The 19,018-nt window shown below is 22.9% G+C and overlaps 1 protein-coding gene across 1 annotated transcript in view; it reads right to left on the reverse strand.

Annotated features, from left to right (window-relative positions):
• The window catches only part of LOC112597916 (putative mediator of RNA polymerase II transcription subunit 26), an 85,542-nt gene that overhangs the window by 64,890 nt on the left and 1,634 nt on the right, over positions 1–19,018 (reverse strand). The window contains exon 2 of the mRNA XM_025344151.1: positions 12,900–13,120. Coding sequence (XP_025199936.1) covers positions 12,900–13,120 — 221 coding nt within the window. The remainder of the gene's footprint in view (positions 1–12,899; positions 13,121–19,018) is intronic.

A 19,018-nucleotide genomic window follows, 5' to 3' on the forward strand; every position in this document is an offset into this window, starting at 1 on the left:
AGACTATCCTCTTTTCTCGTCAACTAAGTTCTATACATGTATATTATCCCTTCACTAATATTTAACGTCTCTTAAATTCTAATTCACTTCCCATACATTATCATCAAACACTAACATTATTTCCTTTATTCAATCAATTTACTTTCATATTTAACTACTTAAATAATAATTGTAAGCTTTAAAATCATATTTTTAGTATAGGTACTGTTTAGTACTTAATATATTTTTCAATAAATGGAAGTAAGTTTAAAACTAAAATAAAAAACATGTTTAAATAAAAACACAAATTAATTTGGATTTCTACATCAATGATCATATCTAACAAATCAGCTGATTGAAGCAATGTTACACAAGCTACGCCACTCGAGTCATTTGTTATTTTTTAAATAATACTACATGTTTTTTGTATTGGTTCATTTACTTCATACCATCATTTTTAATTATACTAATATGTTTAATTCCATATTTATTTATACGGCAGGTTAGATTATCACGTTTTTCTGTAGAATTATCACATGGCGTGAGTATATAAAAACGTGAGAAAATGAATTAGTACACTCTATAAAATATACATATATATATATATATATATACCTATATAATATTATATATCCTTCACGAGAAGGATTTGGGAAAATGAACAAAGAAACGCAATCATATTATTTAACGGTTGGCACAATTAATACGGTCGAGAAGCTTACAACGCAATATGTAATATACGTATCATAGAAACCTACCGTAAATTATCTCGACTAAATGCGAGTCAGTCAAAAGACGCAGGCACGATACGATCGGTGGGAGACTATTTCCGGTCCTATGGATTTTCAGTGGCTTAAAATGCGCAGTCAAGTTGGAAAACATAGCAAACTAATGGTCAAAATAAATGCGTAGATAGGATGTGGTTATACGATAATTGAATACAAACGCACAGCAGATATAATATCACAACTACAACCCCAATTTTGATTGTAAGACATTTTTTGTTCACATTTTTATTGATAGCGTAGAAACAAATTTCATTTGTTTAGGTACGTTATCAGCATTTTTGTTACAAAGACACGTTATTTTTCAAAGGAACTTAATTTTTAGACGAAACGTATCGTTCTCTACCTCTCTTAACAGCAGAAACAATAACAAAAATAGCAATAGGAAATAATTATAAAATTTTTAAAAATCAATTAAACCACACTATAAGTATAGTTAGCAATGACTACATAATAATCTAGTGCTTGTTTATATTTATGTGTATGTGTCGTATTCATAACTCTAAAATTCAATATACAAGTAATCTTATTGCCAAAAATATGCTCTCTTTGAAGTCAATTTTTTTTTGATTTAGCATTTTAAAAAAGGGGATCACAAAAACGATTTTTTTTTTTTTTGTTTATATAAAGTTACCATTGATTACAAAATATAAAATAAGTATTCTAATTATAAATAATTTTAGACTTGGATTTTTTATTTTGTCAAAGTTATCCAAATTATTGCATTAAAAATATGCATAGTTTACATTTAACGGAATTTAAGACATGGCAAATCCACTAGCATTATTTAATTTGTCATTGACAACACCGTAAGGATCAGCTATTATGTACTGTACACTATACAATATATCAATATATATAAATGAACTTAAGTTTTATACACATAGACGCATATTATATATATATAAATGTATATAATATTATATAGTTGGGGTATATACATATATTTATATAGTATATAGTATATTATATACCTAGGCGAGCTATGTTTTCTTTGGCATATAGTATAATAATAATAATGGTTATGATAATGATAATAGTAGTACCACGTCGTCTAATGTCACGGCGATGTTTAATGTGTATCGATTACATAACAGCGTATATAAATAATATATAACAATATATGTACGCGATAGTGGCTGCAACATTCCATCAAATCTCCTTGGTCGAGAGCGAACGCAGTAACGGATAAAACACATTAATGAATATTCATTACGATCATAAAGCGTTCGTCATCGTTATCCTTACTTTATACTTATCGCGATCGCTCGTCGTCCGTACACCACAAAAGATATACATATATAAAATGAAGTGCATACAATTTAAACACCGGTACGTAATATATATATATATTGCATATTTTATACCGCGGTCGTCGGTGATGTGAACACTCGACAGAGGCACACTACGGAATTCAGGGAATGGTCTCACAAATATACGTATACAACACTATAATGCACACGCGATGAGAAATGTTCAAAGATGCCATTATTTCGCTTCAAAAGGGGGAGTCGGTGAAACATTTATCTATAGCCTCTCCACCGTCGCTTGCCGAAGTTTAGCGGGTACCCACCCATTATTGCTGTAGTAAAATGACGTCGCAAGAATACTGCCGCCGCGTGTGAGCGTGTACGCGATGATCTCAATAATAATTTATGTACACGACACTTGGTGTATGTTATTGTTGTACTACTGATATAATGTAATATAATATATTATAATTTACTGTATAGCTGATCCTGAATGGCATAGTCCGAAACAAATTAAATAATTCTAATGGATTTACCCTGTCTTAAACTCCATTAAATGCAAACTTCTAAGCACACATAAACACACATTTAACACAATAATTTATGTGGTTTTGACCAAATATAAAATACAGGTCTAAAATTATATACGGTCAAAACAACTATTTTATGTTTTGTAACCAATGACAACCCTAAACCAACAAAAAAGTATTCGTTTTTCATAAGTCAACAAATCCTTATGTGAGCCCTTCCCTTGTCTTTAAAATACGAAATTTTAAAAATTCACTTCGATACACACATCCTATGCTATAGGATTACCTGTGTACCAAATTTCAGAACCTGAAGTGCAAAAGAATTGACTGTGGGTCTCTTACATATACACAAACAAACATTGCCTTTTATATTAATATACATATATGTGAGACAGCATGTTTGTATGTGATATGCCAATGCATTCATGTACTTAATAAATAATGCAGATGAAAGTAGGAAATAAACTTACGAGTACATCGTTTCATACTACACGAGTACATAACAGAAAATGCAATGCTACACTATATCACACTAAAAAGTACGCGCATTTTTCGATCGATTAATTACACACAGTAACAAAAAATCATCATACTATGTTAACATAATTATTTATCTGTCGACGTCCAATGACTTATATAATATACAAATATATGATATAAAAACACCATATAAAAAATAGGTATTTTAATAATTAAGAATCATCAACGGTAAAATTATATAAAAAATTAATTTATTATACATTAATTAAAATATAATTGTATTTTATTGATATTTATAATTGAGTTTCAAATGAAAAAAATAAAAAAATATGTCATTGAAATAACGCTAAAAAATAGAAAAAACAAATTCACATAAAAAAAAAATGTTTCTTTTAATGAAGAGAACGTTAGAAGTTCTTTTCAAAAGAATTAAAAACTAAAGGAACTGTAAAAAGTCCCTTTAAATTTAAGCAACATCAATATTTGGATTATTGCAAGATGCAACATAATCTATGTACCTAAGTATAATAAATTATTTTGTGTATTTCAATATCTACTAAATATTTTTCAAACTAGCATTAAACTTATATGGCTTATATGGTATATACTTTAAACAGTTTAAATATGAATTAAACATAAAGAAACTGTAGCTTATTACCCTTTTTCAAAGTTTTAAAATAAACCAAAAATAAATAATATTTGAATATACGATCGTAATATCACCAATTATTATTAATACATTATTAATTTAAAAAATATTAATGAAAAAATTTATAATCAATAATTAAATCTCATTAAATTCTAATTTATATATGAAATAAATCAATTCTATAAGTATTCTAACCACTTCAAAATACTTACAAAAAATATAACACATATATATAATTTTTTAAATAGTACTGCTATTAGTTTTACTGTATTTTTCGTTTGTTATTCGTAATAAATTCCAAAGCACTTAAAAATATTATTTTTCATTTAAATATATATAAAATATAATATTTCAAAAACCTACTTTAGAACACTTTTACTACAAAAATATAGTATTTTTAAACAAAAATAACTTCATTCCTGTCATCAATACGTTCTAACACTAGAAAATCATCAGTATGTGATGTAAACCCTAATTTAAAATTATACATTGTAAGAACACACGTATAACATAACAAAATTTTAAATTTCAATCCATTGCAGCGATACGATTAATTCAGGTTTTATTTTCCAAATTATCTTGTTTAACATGGCTGCAAATAATTCCCACTCGCAATTACGTTTGTGTACAATGAAATACGTATCGCTTTATATTGTACGCTTCGCAAAAAGTCCAGCTGTTATTGGATATCGTTATCGTGAACGTATACAGTGTACTTATATATATATCATGAGCCTTTTTTTCAACTCGAAGACGACGGCGGCACGACGGGCGCCGGCGTCCCCTCGACTACAGTCGATTTTTTTCCAGCAGAATGCTTCACATGGATAGGCCGTTGAATGTAAGCCATAAAACCAGACGCGATCGTCTCATGATATATATATATATATACATGTACAATATGCATACAGGATGCTCCTTAACGTAAGACACCCGTTATTTTAAAAACAAATAACATTCATAAAAATAGTTTTTTTTACATTATTTTAAATTATTTTTTCATTTATTGACTTTTAGTATTATCGGTAGCATAACTTTAAGATTTTGAGCGAAACGATGATTGTGTTTTTTTCAAAGATAAGTATTTATTTTTTTCATTTTTTATGTATATAAATTTTTTTTGAAGCAGTTAAAATACTTTTATTTTCAAAACTGAGGATGGTTCCTGATATCAAATTGAATCTAGTTGGGATTTTGACTTTTGAGGGGGTCAAAAGGAATTCTTAAAATTAAATTTTATAATTGGGAAAAACAAAAAAAAAATTAAGGAAAAAAGAAGATTTTATTACAAAACAAATTTTTGACAAGAACAATTTTTTGTTGTATTTAAAAAAAAAAATAAAAGTAGATATTTGATATTTTCACCAAATGTTTATACTATCGTTTTAATCATATTATAATATTTTCAAAAAATTTTAACTCGTTTTAAGCTATTTATAAGTTTAACAAGTTTTCAATATTTTTAATTTTTATTCTATGATTCTTAATAAAAAAATTATTCACTGGATCAAAATTCTTGAAAATTTAATATAAGACTCCACATAAGTTGTTGTTATACATAATTTATTTTTAATATGTATTTTAAGATAAATTTTTGATGAAATTTTTCAAAATCGCAAAAAATTACTAACAACTTTGCAGTTAGGAATGCATAAAAATGTTTTGCTTCATATCTAAATTTTGAAAATTGAATACAAAATGCCTTTTCATAATGAAACCACAAAATCTAATAAATATATAAAGACAATTATTTTTTTTAGACATTTTAAGTTAAAGTCTAGACGAAATGACTTATTTAAACTTTGAAGATAACTAGCGACATTAGTTATTTTATTATAATTTAAAAATGTTATTTGTGGAAATATTTTATTTCAAAATATATTATGAAATATTTCAATTTATAAAAATAAAATTTTGAACAAGTATTTAAAAGTATTTATTATTTAAATGGAATTGAGTAAGTGGTATCTTTGTACATTGTTCTATAATGATTAATGACTTAAAAATATATGAAAGAAATATTTTCAAAAACTTTAATGTTGTTTAAAATAATGAGTATTTTATATTAAATGGATTATGTAAATGGTCTGTGTGTGTGTACGTATGTGTACATTTAATACATAAATTACTTGATGATGAATGACTTTAAAGGTGATTTTAATCATTACAGCTGTTTATATATTAAGTGTTTGCTGGTAAATAAAAAATTGTGTGGTGTGTTTTTTGAATCTATATTAAGGTTTTTTAATTCTTTTGTTTCCAAGGATATCTGTCACCTATTTGTTTTGAATATAAAATATTTCATCACAAAAACAATAAGAAATCCCATAAGTATAAATCATACGTATATTTTATTATATCATTATATAAATTTATAAAACCTAAAATATTAGTTTATTTATTTGTAAGACATTTTATATTATAATATTATGGTAGTATATTTTTTACATTATTATTTATGAAAAACTATGTTACCTAAATGCTCATTATATGTGGTGCATAATGCTATATAAAAAATAAACAAGTTATTGGAGATGGGTGGAAATGCCTGTTTCCCTCAAACTCATCAAATACACTATAACAATACAGCCTGCCGCTATGGCAGCTGTGCACTAACTCGAAATCACCAGATACTCATATATTATATTATAGTTCCGACAACGCGAACGCACCTAAATTGCATACCCTACACCCCGTCTCAACAATATTAATATTAATTTATATTTTAGCCGAAACTCGATACTTATATATTATTATTGTATCATAGGGAATAATCCAAATAATATAGACAGAATTTTTTTTCAATCTACCAAACAACCCTTTAATAATATATAACGTCAATTTTATTACTCAGCTACATATTTTCTAAAAATGTATTTTTAAATACATTAATTTTTTGATTAGAAAGCAGTTTACCATTAAAACATAAAATATTAAATTATAAAAAAAAAAAATAAAAAAATGTAATATTAAGTTAAAGATATTAGATATAATGTTATGGAATAACAGCGGGTAGCTATACCCATTAGACTATACTACAATATGCAAATAAAATACTGTATTATATAAAATATTCGAGTACCGATTATTATTATTAAAGCTAGGATTTAAATTCCCTAAAAAATACAAAAAATACACTAAAATACACTAAAAAATCTAAAAATATAACTTTAAAAAGATCAAAAAATGTAGTCAAATGAATAAAAAAAATTTAATTTTAAAATTATAATTATTATTAATTATTATTCATTTCACTTTTATATTACACAAAATAGGTAAAAAAAATTTAAGAATTAAATTAAACAAATATGTATATTCAAATTTGAGTTAACAATTAATTATATTAATTTTTCAATATCAATGCACTAGAGTAAGTAATTTGAATTACTTATACGACACATATTAAAAAAAGTTTAAAATAAACAAAAATAAGTTTAAATACAAAAAATTAACGGAATATTTATAAAAATTACCTTAAAAATGCAATAAAATACATTTAACACAAACAAGCAAAAAATTCAAAGTAAAAATTACACGTTTTAAATGTTAAATAACGAAGCAAATTTGTTTTTGGTTAGAACTGTATAGCGTTTAAAGAAAAAAATATGCAAGTCTTCAAAATTCTAGTTCTGATTATTATTATTATTATTTTAAACGCCCACTAAAATTAATACCAATATATTATTTATTTTCATCGTATAACGTCATTTCTACTACGGATAAATTTTCATAGATAACCAATATCAAATTAATTCGTTTGGATGAATAGCGAAACGCCTGCGTTTCTAAAGTCAATACAACTATCATACTGTATGATATTCAGATAATGTAATACCTATTTATAGTGGTTATAATATCGTGTACAATACAATTCTAAGCAATAAAGCATATAATGTATTGCTTTTAGTCTTTTTTTTTACTTAAACGGCTTTATCGACTACCTACATATATTTTTTCCATTTATAATTTTATTATGGCACACTCATATGATAGCGCCACAAACAAATAAATCTATGACAATAATGATTTTAAATTCTAATAAATTGTTTTGATGAAATTTTTAATACATGTTTTAAATTTAATCACTATACTATTGTTATTATGTTATTAATATTATTATTAAATAGACCTAATGATAAAACTTATATGGATATAATTTAGTTTACAGTTTATAAATAAAAACTACTGTATAGTCATAATACTCATAATATATGATATGGGAAGCAATAATAATGAACATTACATAATATGTTTATGTCTGAAACTATACGAGTTCAACTTAATACATAGACGCAACTCGTTCTAGTGGCAATTTAATTGAACATTTTTCTAGGATAAAATAAAAGATGAATATAGCTACTAAAATATCTTGTAAGAATAAATATTTGTATAAATCTATTTTCAAAAACTATAATTATTTATGAGGCATTAAAATAATGTTGTTCAATGCACATTGCCAATAGTCCATTACTCGTTTACTCTATCCTATCTAAATTATATTTATATTTTTAATTTTTAATACAATACAATAATGGCGCAGCTAAAGTCAAGTTTAAATTAAATTAAAAATATTTCAAACAAAGTTAATATATTTTATAAAGGTAAAAAACCTTAACACATTAATGCGTATACCTAATCGATTATCACATTACTTTTTTCACAAATCTAATTTTGTTCGAATGACTAAATACTACTCACACATGGTATTTATTTAATGAAGATATTTACTGAGATGTTATTTTTTTACTATCTGTAATTCGATTTCATCTTTCAAATTAAATTAGAAAACAAATTATTAATTTTCAATGCTTTTATACATTGAAAAAATGATAGGTTAGGTAAATTGGTATTTAACTAAAGGACTTCTTAATTCAAATACAGTATCTTCAAATAAATTTAAAATATAAATTAAGTGTTTCTCAATCAATTATAAAACAATATTTATCTTTGTTATTTTTATCAAAAAAATAGAGTTCTTAACAATGTTGAGTTAATTTTTAACGATTTATTCATTATTGTTTGTGATAATTTTTATTTTTATTTCCATTTTTATCATTATCCTTTTTTTTTTTTTATAATATATACAGAATAATATTTATTAAATATTATGTAAATTCTTAATATTTGAAAATAAATATTTAATATTACTTGAATGATTTTAGACTTAAATATTTATCAAAAATGTTTAAATCGGAAATTGTTTACGCAAAAATAACTATAAATTACAGATACCTGACCTATATGTATTTATATATATATATAAAATGTATCATTGAAATGTTCTAATGAAATTATTTTTGGTTAAACAACACACATTATACAAGTGATTTGTTCAAATTAACTCTTTTTAACATTTTAACTCCCACAATAATAATTCACTTTACTCGCCACGAATTTACATTTTTTAAATTTAAAATAAAACAAAAAATATGATCTTTAAATATCTTATATAATAATATGCTAATAATAAAATATATGTTCTATATAGTACTCACTTGAAACTTTGAAAAATATAATAAATACATTTTTTTGTAATTAAATTATTAATAATTAAAAAAAAAAAAATTACAATTTAGATTATAAAATTAAAATTAAATATTATTTTAAAACACTGAAATACAATAAAAATATATTATTATAAAATGTTTCTATTATTTTATTTTTTTTCATTTAATTAATGTAGGTACATAGAAATTTGAATAAATGTAAACTCAATAAATTATTTATATTTACCAATTATATTAATATACTTATATATAATACATATTATATAAGATGATATATATATATAATGGTTGAAATAAAATAAATTATTATTACTATTTTTATTTATAACTTCATAAGTTATAATTATCTCTATTATTATAGCCTACTAGGTACATTCCGATATGAAACACTAATATTATTAAAGTCCATTTAGAAATAATTTTCAGTTATCATAAATTATCAACAACACAAATATTCGTAGATAAACTTTAAAATATATAACATTTACTTATTTATTTTCAAGAATATTTTACGTTTAAAACTTTTTATCAACCAATTATCATATTTTCATAAGCATAGGTAGTTAAATAATTGTTATATTCCTCCATCCTCATTTTTCAAAGTATGTTAATGTTGTGACCGTGTTATCATAATATGTTTCTTAGTTCGTAAACAATTTCGTTTAAAACTTTACCACTTTTTATTCACTTATGTATATATTTTAATCTAAAAGCAGAGCAATTTTCACTAAAACTTTAAACTAAGCATAATAAACTTTACTAATTTTACTATCTTATGACAATGACAACATACATCAGATGTCAAATGTGTCATGAAATAATACTCTGTTTCACCAACTTATGCGAATCTAGCAAAAAAAATTTACAACTTAAAGTTAAAAATAATAAATTTAGCACTATTTAGTTTTTCTTTAAAATTGCATGTCAAACACAAACATATTTATTATAAATGGAAAATATAATCATGTTTAATATCCAAACGATGTTACTTTTACATAATATTACGTATCGAACCAATCAACCCACTTCTATCATTATATATAGTTATTTGTTTGATTAAAGTTGTGACGTTAATATTATATAAAACACTATTATTATTATTTATTTTTTTTATTAGTAATAAAAAATATTATAAATTTACTAACAATAATAACAATAAATCATAAATTATTATCGAATTATATTAATCTAACATAATAATTTACTGAAAAGTATTTTCGTTAAAATCTATTTATTTTATATTAAATGGAAGAGAAAATAAATAGAATATATTTAAAATGGAATTTTTATTTTTGATCGTAGACCAATAATATTTATTTATATATATATATTCAAGTAATGATAATTTGACTTTAATGATTGTTAAAGATTTGTTATGTTTTTTTTATTACATTTAATAAATAATATTATTTTATCTTTCTTATGAATTTCATCACTTATTTATTGACTATCTCAATTGTCCTATTATAGACCTATAAAGGTTGTACTACTTGTAAATTAATGAAAGAACTCGGGAATATTGAATTTGACTCTATAATAGCTACCATTTGTCTGCATTCGTCTAGAATGTATTTACTGTTAATTAAACTCCACAGGTTGAACATTTAGTTTGATCTTTTTTGCTCATGAATAACCATGTATATACCCCTACTGTATGTCATCATGTATTCCCTACTATATTAAATATGTTAAAATTATCTCTTCAGAAATGAATTAATTTTTATTCAATAACTAAAATTAGTCTGCGTTATTTTAAATAATAATTGAATACATAATCTTCAACTAAATTAATAATTTTTTTCAATAAAATAATTTTTACGTTATTTATTATTTTTTTACGAACATGAAGTACCTACATACAATTACTTTTCTTAGTAAATATTTCAAACAATAATAATTATACCTATACAACTTTTGTAATGTTTTTTTTTTCTACTTGGAAAATTATATCAATGATTCTTTATCACTGTGCAAAAAAATATATTTTCAACTACATAACTTGATTATCTTCATTAATTACATAACGTTACTCACATATCATTAACCTTTAGGCAACGCATACATTTAATACTGTATTAAGCAATGAACTTAAATAATATTCTCATAGAACCCTATCTAAATTATATTAGTCCATACAATAAATTGCTATAGATTTTATTTGCATGTGACAATATATTATGTATTATGGTATTTATACGTCTGTATAAACTGATTTTTAATATTATTTTAAATCGTAGTTTATACAAAATAGAATATTCTTCAATAAATATAAAGTACAAATTATTTCAACTACAAATTTGTGTTATAAGTCTCGGACTAACACATTTTTAAATAATAAAAAAAAAATATATTTTATTTTTACGATATGATACATATTTAATAAAAAATAGTTTATTAAAATGTTTTATGTAAAATACATTTAGGTATTCTACAAGTAAATTAGTTAAAGGGTTTAAAAGCGGTTATTAACTTGTTAAATATAATAATTTAAATAACATTCAACATAGTATTATGTTGATATAATCAATGAAAATATTTTAAACTTTCGTTAATGAATTATTTGAAGTAGGCATAAAACAATTAAAAGATACCCAAACTGCAAATATTTAAAAGGGGTAAATAATCTTTTAATTAATATTTTTTAAAAATAAGATGATTAATTAATAATTAATATAATAAAATTAACAAATATTTATATTAAACTGTTTGATTATTTATAAATTTTTAGACTAATTCACATTTTTTATTTAGTTTATAGATTTATTGCATTTTAAATGTGTCAATATGTACTATTATAAGTACCTATAAGAGGATAAATACACTTTACCTTATAAATATCGTCAAACATTTACAAAAAAAAAATTACTAATGTGTTTTAATTCAAGTGTTAACAGAAATACTGAAAATGCAGAATTCAGTTAATTAAGAATTTTATCATACTAGGAATTAGAATGTTTGTTGGAACTTATCATTTACGGCGGTAAAAAAATAATAAGGGTAGAGCAGAAATAATTCAACTGAAAAACACAATTTATAAATGTACCTACAATGCAAAATATTTAGGTGTTCATTGTTTGAAAGATCAAACTTTTTTTTCTTTGAGTTAAATTATTTAAAAAGAAATACTAACGTTATTCGGAAGCTGGTCAAATATCTCAAAGCATCATGGCTTTAACATATATTTAATAAATATCGCATAATTTAATAATCCATTTTAAAATATATGCATTAACATGAAAAATATCAATTTGCGTGTTAAACATGAAGTAGGTATTAACCGTAAGACAAATTGCAACGATATATATAGTTAGTTTTCATCATGATAAATCTTGTTCTTTAAACCTTAGAGGTACCTAGCTAATACTATTAAGAAGTTGAAATCATTTTTTCCTCACATAATTATAAATGTAGTTGTTTTTTTTTTTTTTTTTTGTGACAACTATTTAAAATAAACGAAGTTTTCCGAAAATTTCTTGTAATCTATTTGTCAGTTAATTTTAAATTAAAATAATTTATTTTTGAATGCTTTGAACTACATATTATTAATAATTAACTATCAAATATCAGACAATTTTTTATAGACAGAACAAATTGATTGACAATTATCTGATACCCAACGATATATATATTATATATAATCTCGTTCAGATTTTCAATTATTTTAAAATTTCTAACATCTTAGAATTTTTTAATAAATAATAATTGATAAATATAATTACCTGGAAGTTCCAAAAAATTAGATGTTCTTCTTTGTCTCCCGCGAGCTGTGGCATTAAAGTTAAGCGGTGCTAATTCTTCATTGGAAAATTGAGAATCACGACTACTTCGACGTGACGCTAAATAAGCTAGTCCTCGGCCTCTAGGTGACGATGGTCTAGAAACCGACGCTGGCATCGTGGATATATCCTCTTCCGTGCACTCAGTTAAATCAGACGCTGACCTAAAATAAATTAGAAGTAAGTATTAATTAATAAACATTTACAATATTATTGATACTTTTACAACGTGTATAAATATAATTTTTTTTAATAAAACTGTCTAATGTCGCATAAAATATTACATTATTATTATTATTTGTATACATATAATTGTTTATGTTTAATATGAATGAACAAATTAAAACAAATATTAGAATATAATATGTGTACAGCAATTGAAATAAATCGCACAAAAATCATCTATACTTATTATTATTACATATAATTGGCTTCATTTAAAAAAGTATATATTTCACTACCCATTAAAACTTTTTACTTGAGAAATACCAATCTATGATCAAAATTGATAAATATTGATATTATATCTAATTTGGTTTCAAAACTAAAAATATAAACTTTCTTATTTTTAATATAAGTACATATATGTAAATAGTTACCTACCAATAAACTATATATCATTTTTATTATTAATAGTAATTGTATACATCTATATTAAGTTGCATATACTAAATAGGTATTAAATCAATAAATGAATTAACATAGTTAGCGAATCAAAAATTAACTCTTAATTTGAAAATGTTGTTACTAAGAATGTTCACAATACGTTTATATTAACATTTTTTATACATAATTTTTAATGTCTGTACTTTTTTTAAGCTATTTATAAACTTTAGAAATAGTCTTATTTTGATTTCAAGCGAAGCGATGAAAGTAATGGTTTTACAATAACATATTTATTAATTATTTTTTTGTCCATCATCATTTTTTGAAGCATTAAACTCGTAAAAATGCTTCAATTTTGAAGATGGTTTTTTACTGGAGTTTTAAAATATTACATAGCGTCTAATATTTATCATATTTATCATATTTATTATAACTATTATTATTATTATAATTACTAATTTTTTTTTATTTTTTTTTTTTAATTAAAATCACATTAATTGTGGGAACTTGAAACTTTTTTCCATTATTATTATTTTCTATACACAATGTAAAAGCATTTATAGATATTTTTACCACTTTTGATCTATTCACACCAATCCACTTTATGTCAGTATTATGTTTTAAGTTATAAGTGTATAACAATAATAAATTACAATAGCACATTGTTTACAAATAGAATCAAAAGTAATGTAAAGAAATTATATAATATACTTGAAATAGAAGCTGACACAACTGTATTTGCTCATATGTACCTAATTATTTATCATTGAAATCAAATCCAACACATCCATTACAATGATCTACTCAATGGCAATAAGTTACACTCTAAACATTCAAAACAGTATACAGCTACAAAACGTTATAACAACTGTTTTTATCATTAATTCACTAACAATTAATATACAGAGTAATTCCCCAAATAAAAGTTTTTGAATTTTAAGATTTTTTTATTCCAGTGTAGAAGTGTTTATCAGCAAAAACAACTTCTTTTTTGTACAAAAAATAACCATCCTTTTTTTTTTTTTACTGTACATTATTCAAAAAATAACTTTTTTGGTAATGTGATATACTTAAATTTTAAATCGAAATTCAAACCATTAGTTTTTGATTTATTTAACTTTGTATACTAAACATAAAATAGTACTAGCTATAAGATTTGGAAGATAAAGGACGTATATTTGCACACTCCTAAATTTTACTTCTAAAACTTACAATATGTAAAAACAAATAATCGTGAAAATACATGATATAAATGCATGTAGATATAAAATCAATGGCGATTCCGAAAATTTTAGCCATTAGTATTAAATACTAATAATCTATCAACAATTTATAATTTGTAAAAATTGTTCAAACCACAGATATATACAATGCATAGTATTTGTGATTCAAACATAATAAGTACTAAATTAAATATAACATCTACTTACTTTATATTTTTGTAAAAATATTTTTAAGAATTATTATCCACGTAATATATTATATACATTATACATTTTAACAACCCAAAAACTAGCGACTTTCAAAAAAATCATCTGTTCGTCAATTTACAACAAAAAAAGTTGGTTTTCATTTTATAGAAAAATGTTGGTATCACCGATAAAATCAGGTTGTCCACTCTAAGTATCGACGTAAAAATAATCTTTAATAATGGCTTATACTTAAAAACTTCAATAATCTAAATTTGAACACATTAATTACTAAAAAAAAAAATCGGTGTAAGCATACTTGGTAAATTGCACTTTGTATTCGTTTAATTTAAATACAAATCATTGAATAAATAATATAATTTTTACAACTTAATGAAAACTTAAATTCCAGAGTCGAGAACAAACCAAAAAAAAAAAATACCAAAAATACCACATTACCGTTTTTTTTTTAATTTAAAAAGAGCTTGGGCAAAAATAAAATACTGATTCCATTATATTTATTATTTTTATTAGTTAAATGAAGTAATTCAGCACTCTATAGTTATAAAAATAAGATAAAAGCATCATCTTCTATGTCTACAATTGATAAATTACCTATACTTGAATATTTTAATGGCATCGTTAACAACTTTTTGTCATTCTCGAGAATGCTATAAAATATAAAAAATCTAGTATTATTTTTAAGTGGAGATAATTATTTAATAGCATTACCTACCGTGAAGTTTCCAATTTACACTAAATCATTTTAACTGTCGCCTAGGTATAATAATATCTATATTAAATTTTAATTTAGTATACTACTGCATACATAATATATACAGCTTAACAGATTATTCTAATTTACATAAATATTAAACCAAGACACTATCAACAAACTGTACCTAATATTACTATTAAGTCTATTCAAGACTTAGGTATCTACCTGGCCATCTATACCTGCAATTATACTTACTAATCCAAAATTCAAACCATTATAGTATCAGTCTCTGATAAGTATATGATAAAAATGAAATTTAAATACAAGTTATTTACTTATAGTTCATTAAAAGTAAGGTTTATTTTTAAATCATCTCGATGTAATCGTGTATCATTCAACAAAATATTATTATATCTAGATTTTTAATCACGGATAGTTAAGATATATTAACTTCTATAAATTAAAGTTCATTTCTTTCCTTAATAACTTTATAATATTACAACAACATATTATGAATTACTCAATTACAGCTATTATAACTATTATGAACAGGACCATAATGGTATAACATTATAATATAAAAAATATAGATAATGGATATAAATTATATACCTTTAATGTATTACGTATATATTTAAGTAATAAATTATTAAATATATTAAGTAAGTTACTTTGTTAAGTATTTTGTGAAAACTATTTTTTCAATTTTAAAAACTTTTAAATTTTAAGTATTACTGTATTTAGTTAATAGCTTATATATTATCGAAACAATTTTAACATATTTAACCAAATAAGCTTTTAATGCGTAGGCACCTATACATCGAGATAAAACTAAAATTAATCAGACTAGTAATCTGTAATACCTACTTAATTTAAATATGATAATTTAAGTTAATCAATAATTCTAACCTTATAGTTATTCAAATATTTACATCGTTTAAAAATTTATATATTTTTGTATAAAAATGTTCAATTAAATCTTCTAAAAAAAAATTCAAAAATGGATTCAAAACTTTTATAAGCTATAAATTTTATTTTAAACATACATAAATCAAAAGTTAAAATACTTATAGATTATTTTCTCAAACGACTTTTAATAAATGAAATAAACCTCATCTCTTAAATAACTTTCGAAAATAATTTTAGGATATTTTTTTTAGTAAGTAATATGCAATGTAATTCACCAAACATGCTTATCGCCATTTCTATACCAAGTAAGATGACTAAGGATTATCCTCTGGTAATAAAAACTTTTTTTTAGAATGAAAATTAATTGTTTTTAATGCAAATTATTAAGGAAATAATTTAAATTTTAAGTTTTAATAATGTATCTAAATCAAAAAAATTTAAAAGAGTAATTTCTAAATTATTGAAATATACTATAAGAATAATGTTCCTTAAAAATTTTTTTATAAAAATATGAAATGTGTATGTAATAATATGATATTAATTCTAGTATTAATAAAACTAAGATAAATTTTACAAATTATAAAATGGTAATCGATACTTATTATAATAATTACTATAATTTTTTATTTCATCAAATTTAATCCATATCCTTCATTTATATCACAGCCACATTATCATTAGAACATAAAGTTAAATTACTCAAATATTAAAATTAAATTTCGAATCAGATGTATAAAAATTTGTAAAAATATCATCTGCTTAACAATTCATAAAAAAAGTGCGATAAATTAATGCGTATCGCCCAAGGATATTACCTATTACTGATAATATTATAATGTTAACTTAAATTACTTGAAAATTCCAATTATTAAAGGAAAAATATAGATGATTATACTTAGTGAATCGCTGTGTATATTATTTTATAGGTAAAGCAACCTAATAAATTTCGAAGACATTTTTAAATTAAACAAACAAATTAATATGTACGTGTACGTAACTATAATAATATTATTATTATATACTTAAGATCGTACTATAAAAAAATAACAATATTAACACTCCAAAGTTAGGTATATAATTATATTCCAACATGTTTAAGTTAGAATATAATATTATTAACTTATTTGTCACTGCGTGTTTAGTCATTTATATTTTATTCACATTAAAATAATTGATACCTATAGTATCTATACACAAATCGCATAAAAATAAAAAAATATCGGGAGTACCATTAACTTTACTTAAAACAATGTTTAAGAAGCTGCTCGATAAGTATACATTATCCATTTATACGTACCTATAAATATTATATATTTAGGTTTATCAGTCATCACTCATTATAAAACAATAAATGAGTAAAATTATCTGTAACTTTAATGCTTTTAAGAGTAGAATCCATCCCCATAAATGGAATAGTTATATTAATTTAAAAAAAAAAAGCATATTATATTAATCAAATAAACTTATTTTTGTTTGAAAATTAAATTCCAATAAAATATGAAGAGGAAAGATGTTTTTCCGCTCAGTAACATGAGAAAAAAGTTCATACATAAACCTATTTTTACCTGTCATATAAAAATAATAGATAGAATATTAAATTTAAAAATGTGGACTAGTGGATACCGCTCTTCTGTGCATTTGGAATCGAGTAAATCATTGTAATGAATGTGTTTAATTTTATTTCAATAAAATCTGTCATATAGTAATGACAAACGATTCTGAGAAAAGGCGGTCTGTAAGCCTAAATATCACCAAAAATATTTCATTATATTATGTTAGTAATTCTATAAAAATAATTTATTTTACAATTAGTAATACGGTTGGTTGAATTAATTTTGTGTATAAATTAGGGATTAATTTTATGCAGGCATATTATTCTTTTGGACATTAGACATTTATTTTTAGTTATTAGGTACACAGTATAGATATTATGTAAAACTTCAGATAATATTATATAATTTATTGAACTTGTTATATTAACGTATAAAACCATTTTTTTAATAACTTTTTAAATACATGTGTTGATTTACTATCTAAAATACCGACTAATGCCTTGTTAATTACTAACACCATACTTTAATGGTATTAATTAATTAGAGTTATTATTCAATTTTATTTGTACAATATGTTATAATTTTTACGTTTATATTTAATCATTTAATTTTTAAATAATTATTTAAGGAATTTACTGTATAATAAAAAAGTTTAACCTTGAGTACCTACTTAGAATGCTTTAAATAACTGTTCTGATTAAAAGGTTTTTTATAGTCACATAATATTTTATAATTTGAGCATGATTTTTTTTTATGCAGGCACCAAGTAATTAGTAAAAAATATCGAAGTATGCAACGGCAGCAGTGCCAGTATTATTTTTTAAAAAAAAATATACATTTCATCATGTCCTACGCATACAGTAAAAA

The sequence above is a fragment of the Melanaphis sacchari genome, unplaced genomic scaffold (assembly GCF_002803265.2).
Source record: "Melanaphis sacchari strain LSU unplaced genomic scaffold, SCAv2.0 Contig44_pilon_pilon, whole genome shotgun sequence".
NCBI lineage: Eukaryota > Metazoa > Arthropoda > Insecta > Hemiptera > Aphididae > Melanaphis > Melanaphis sacchari.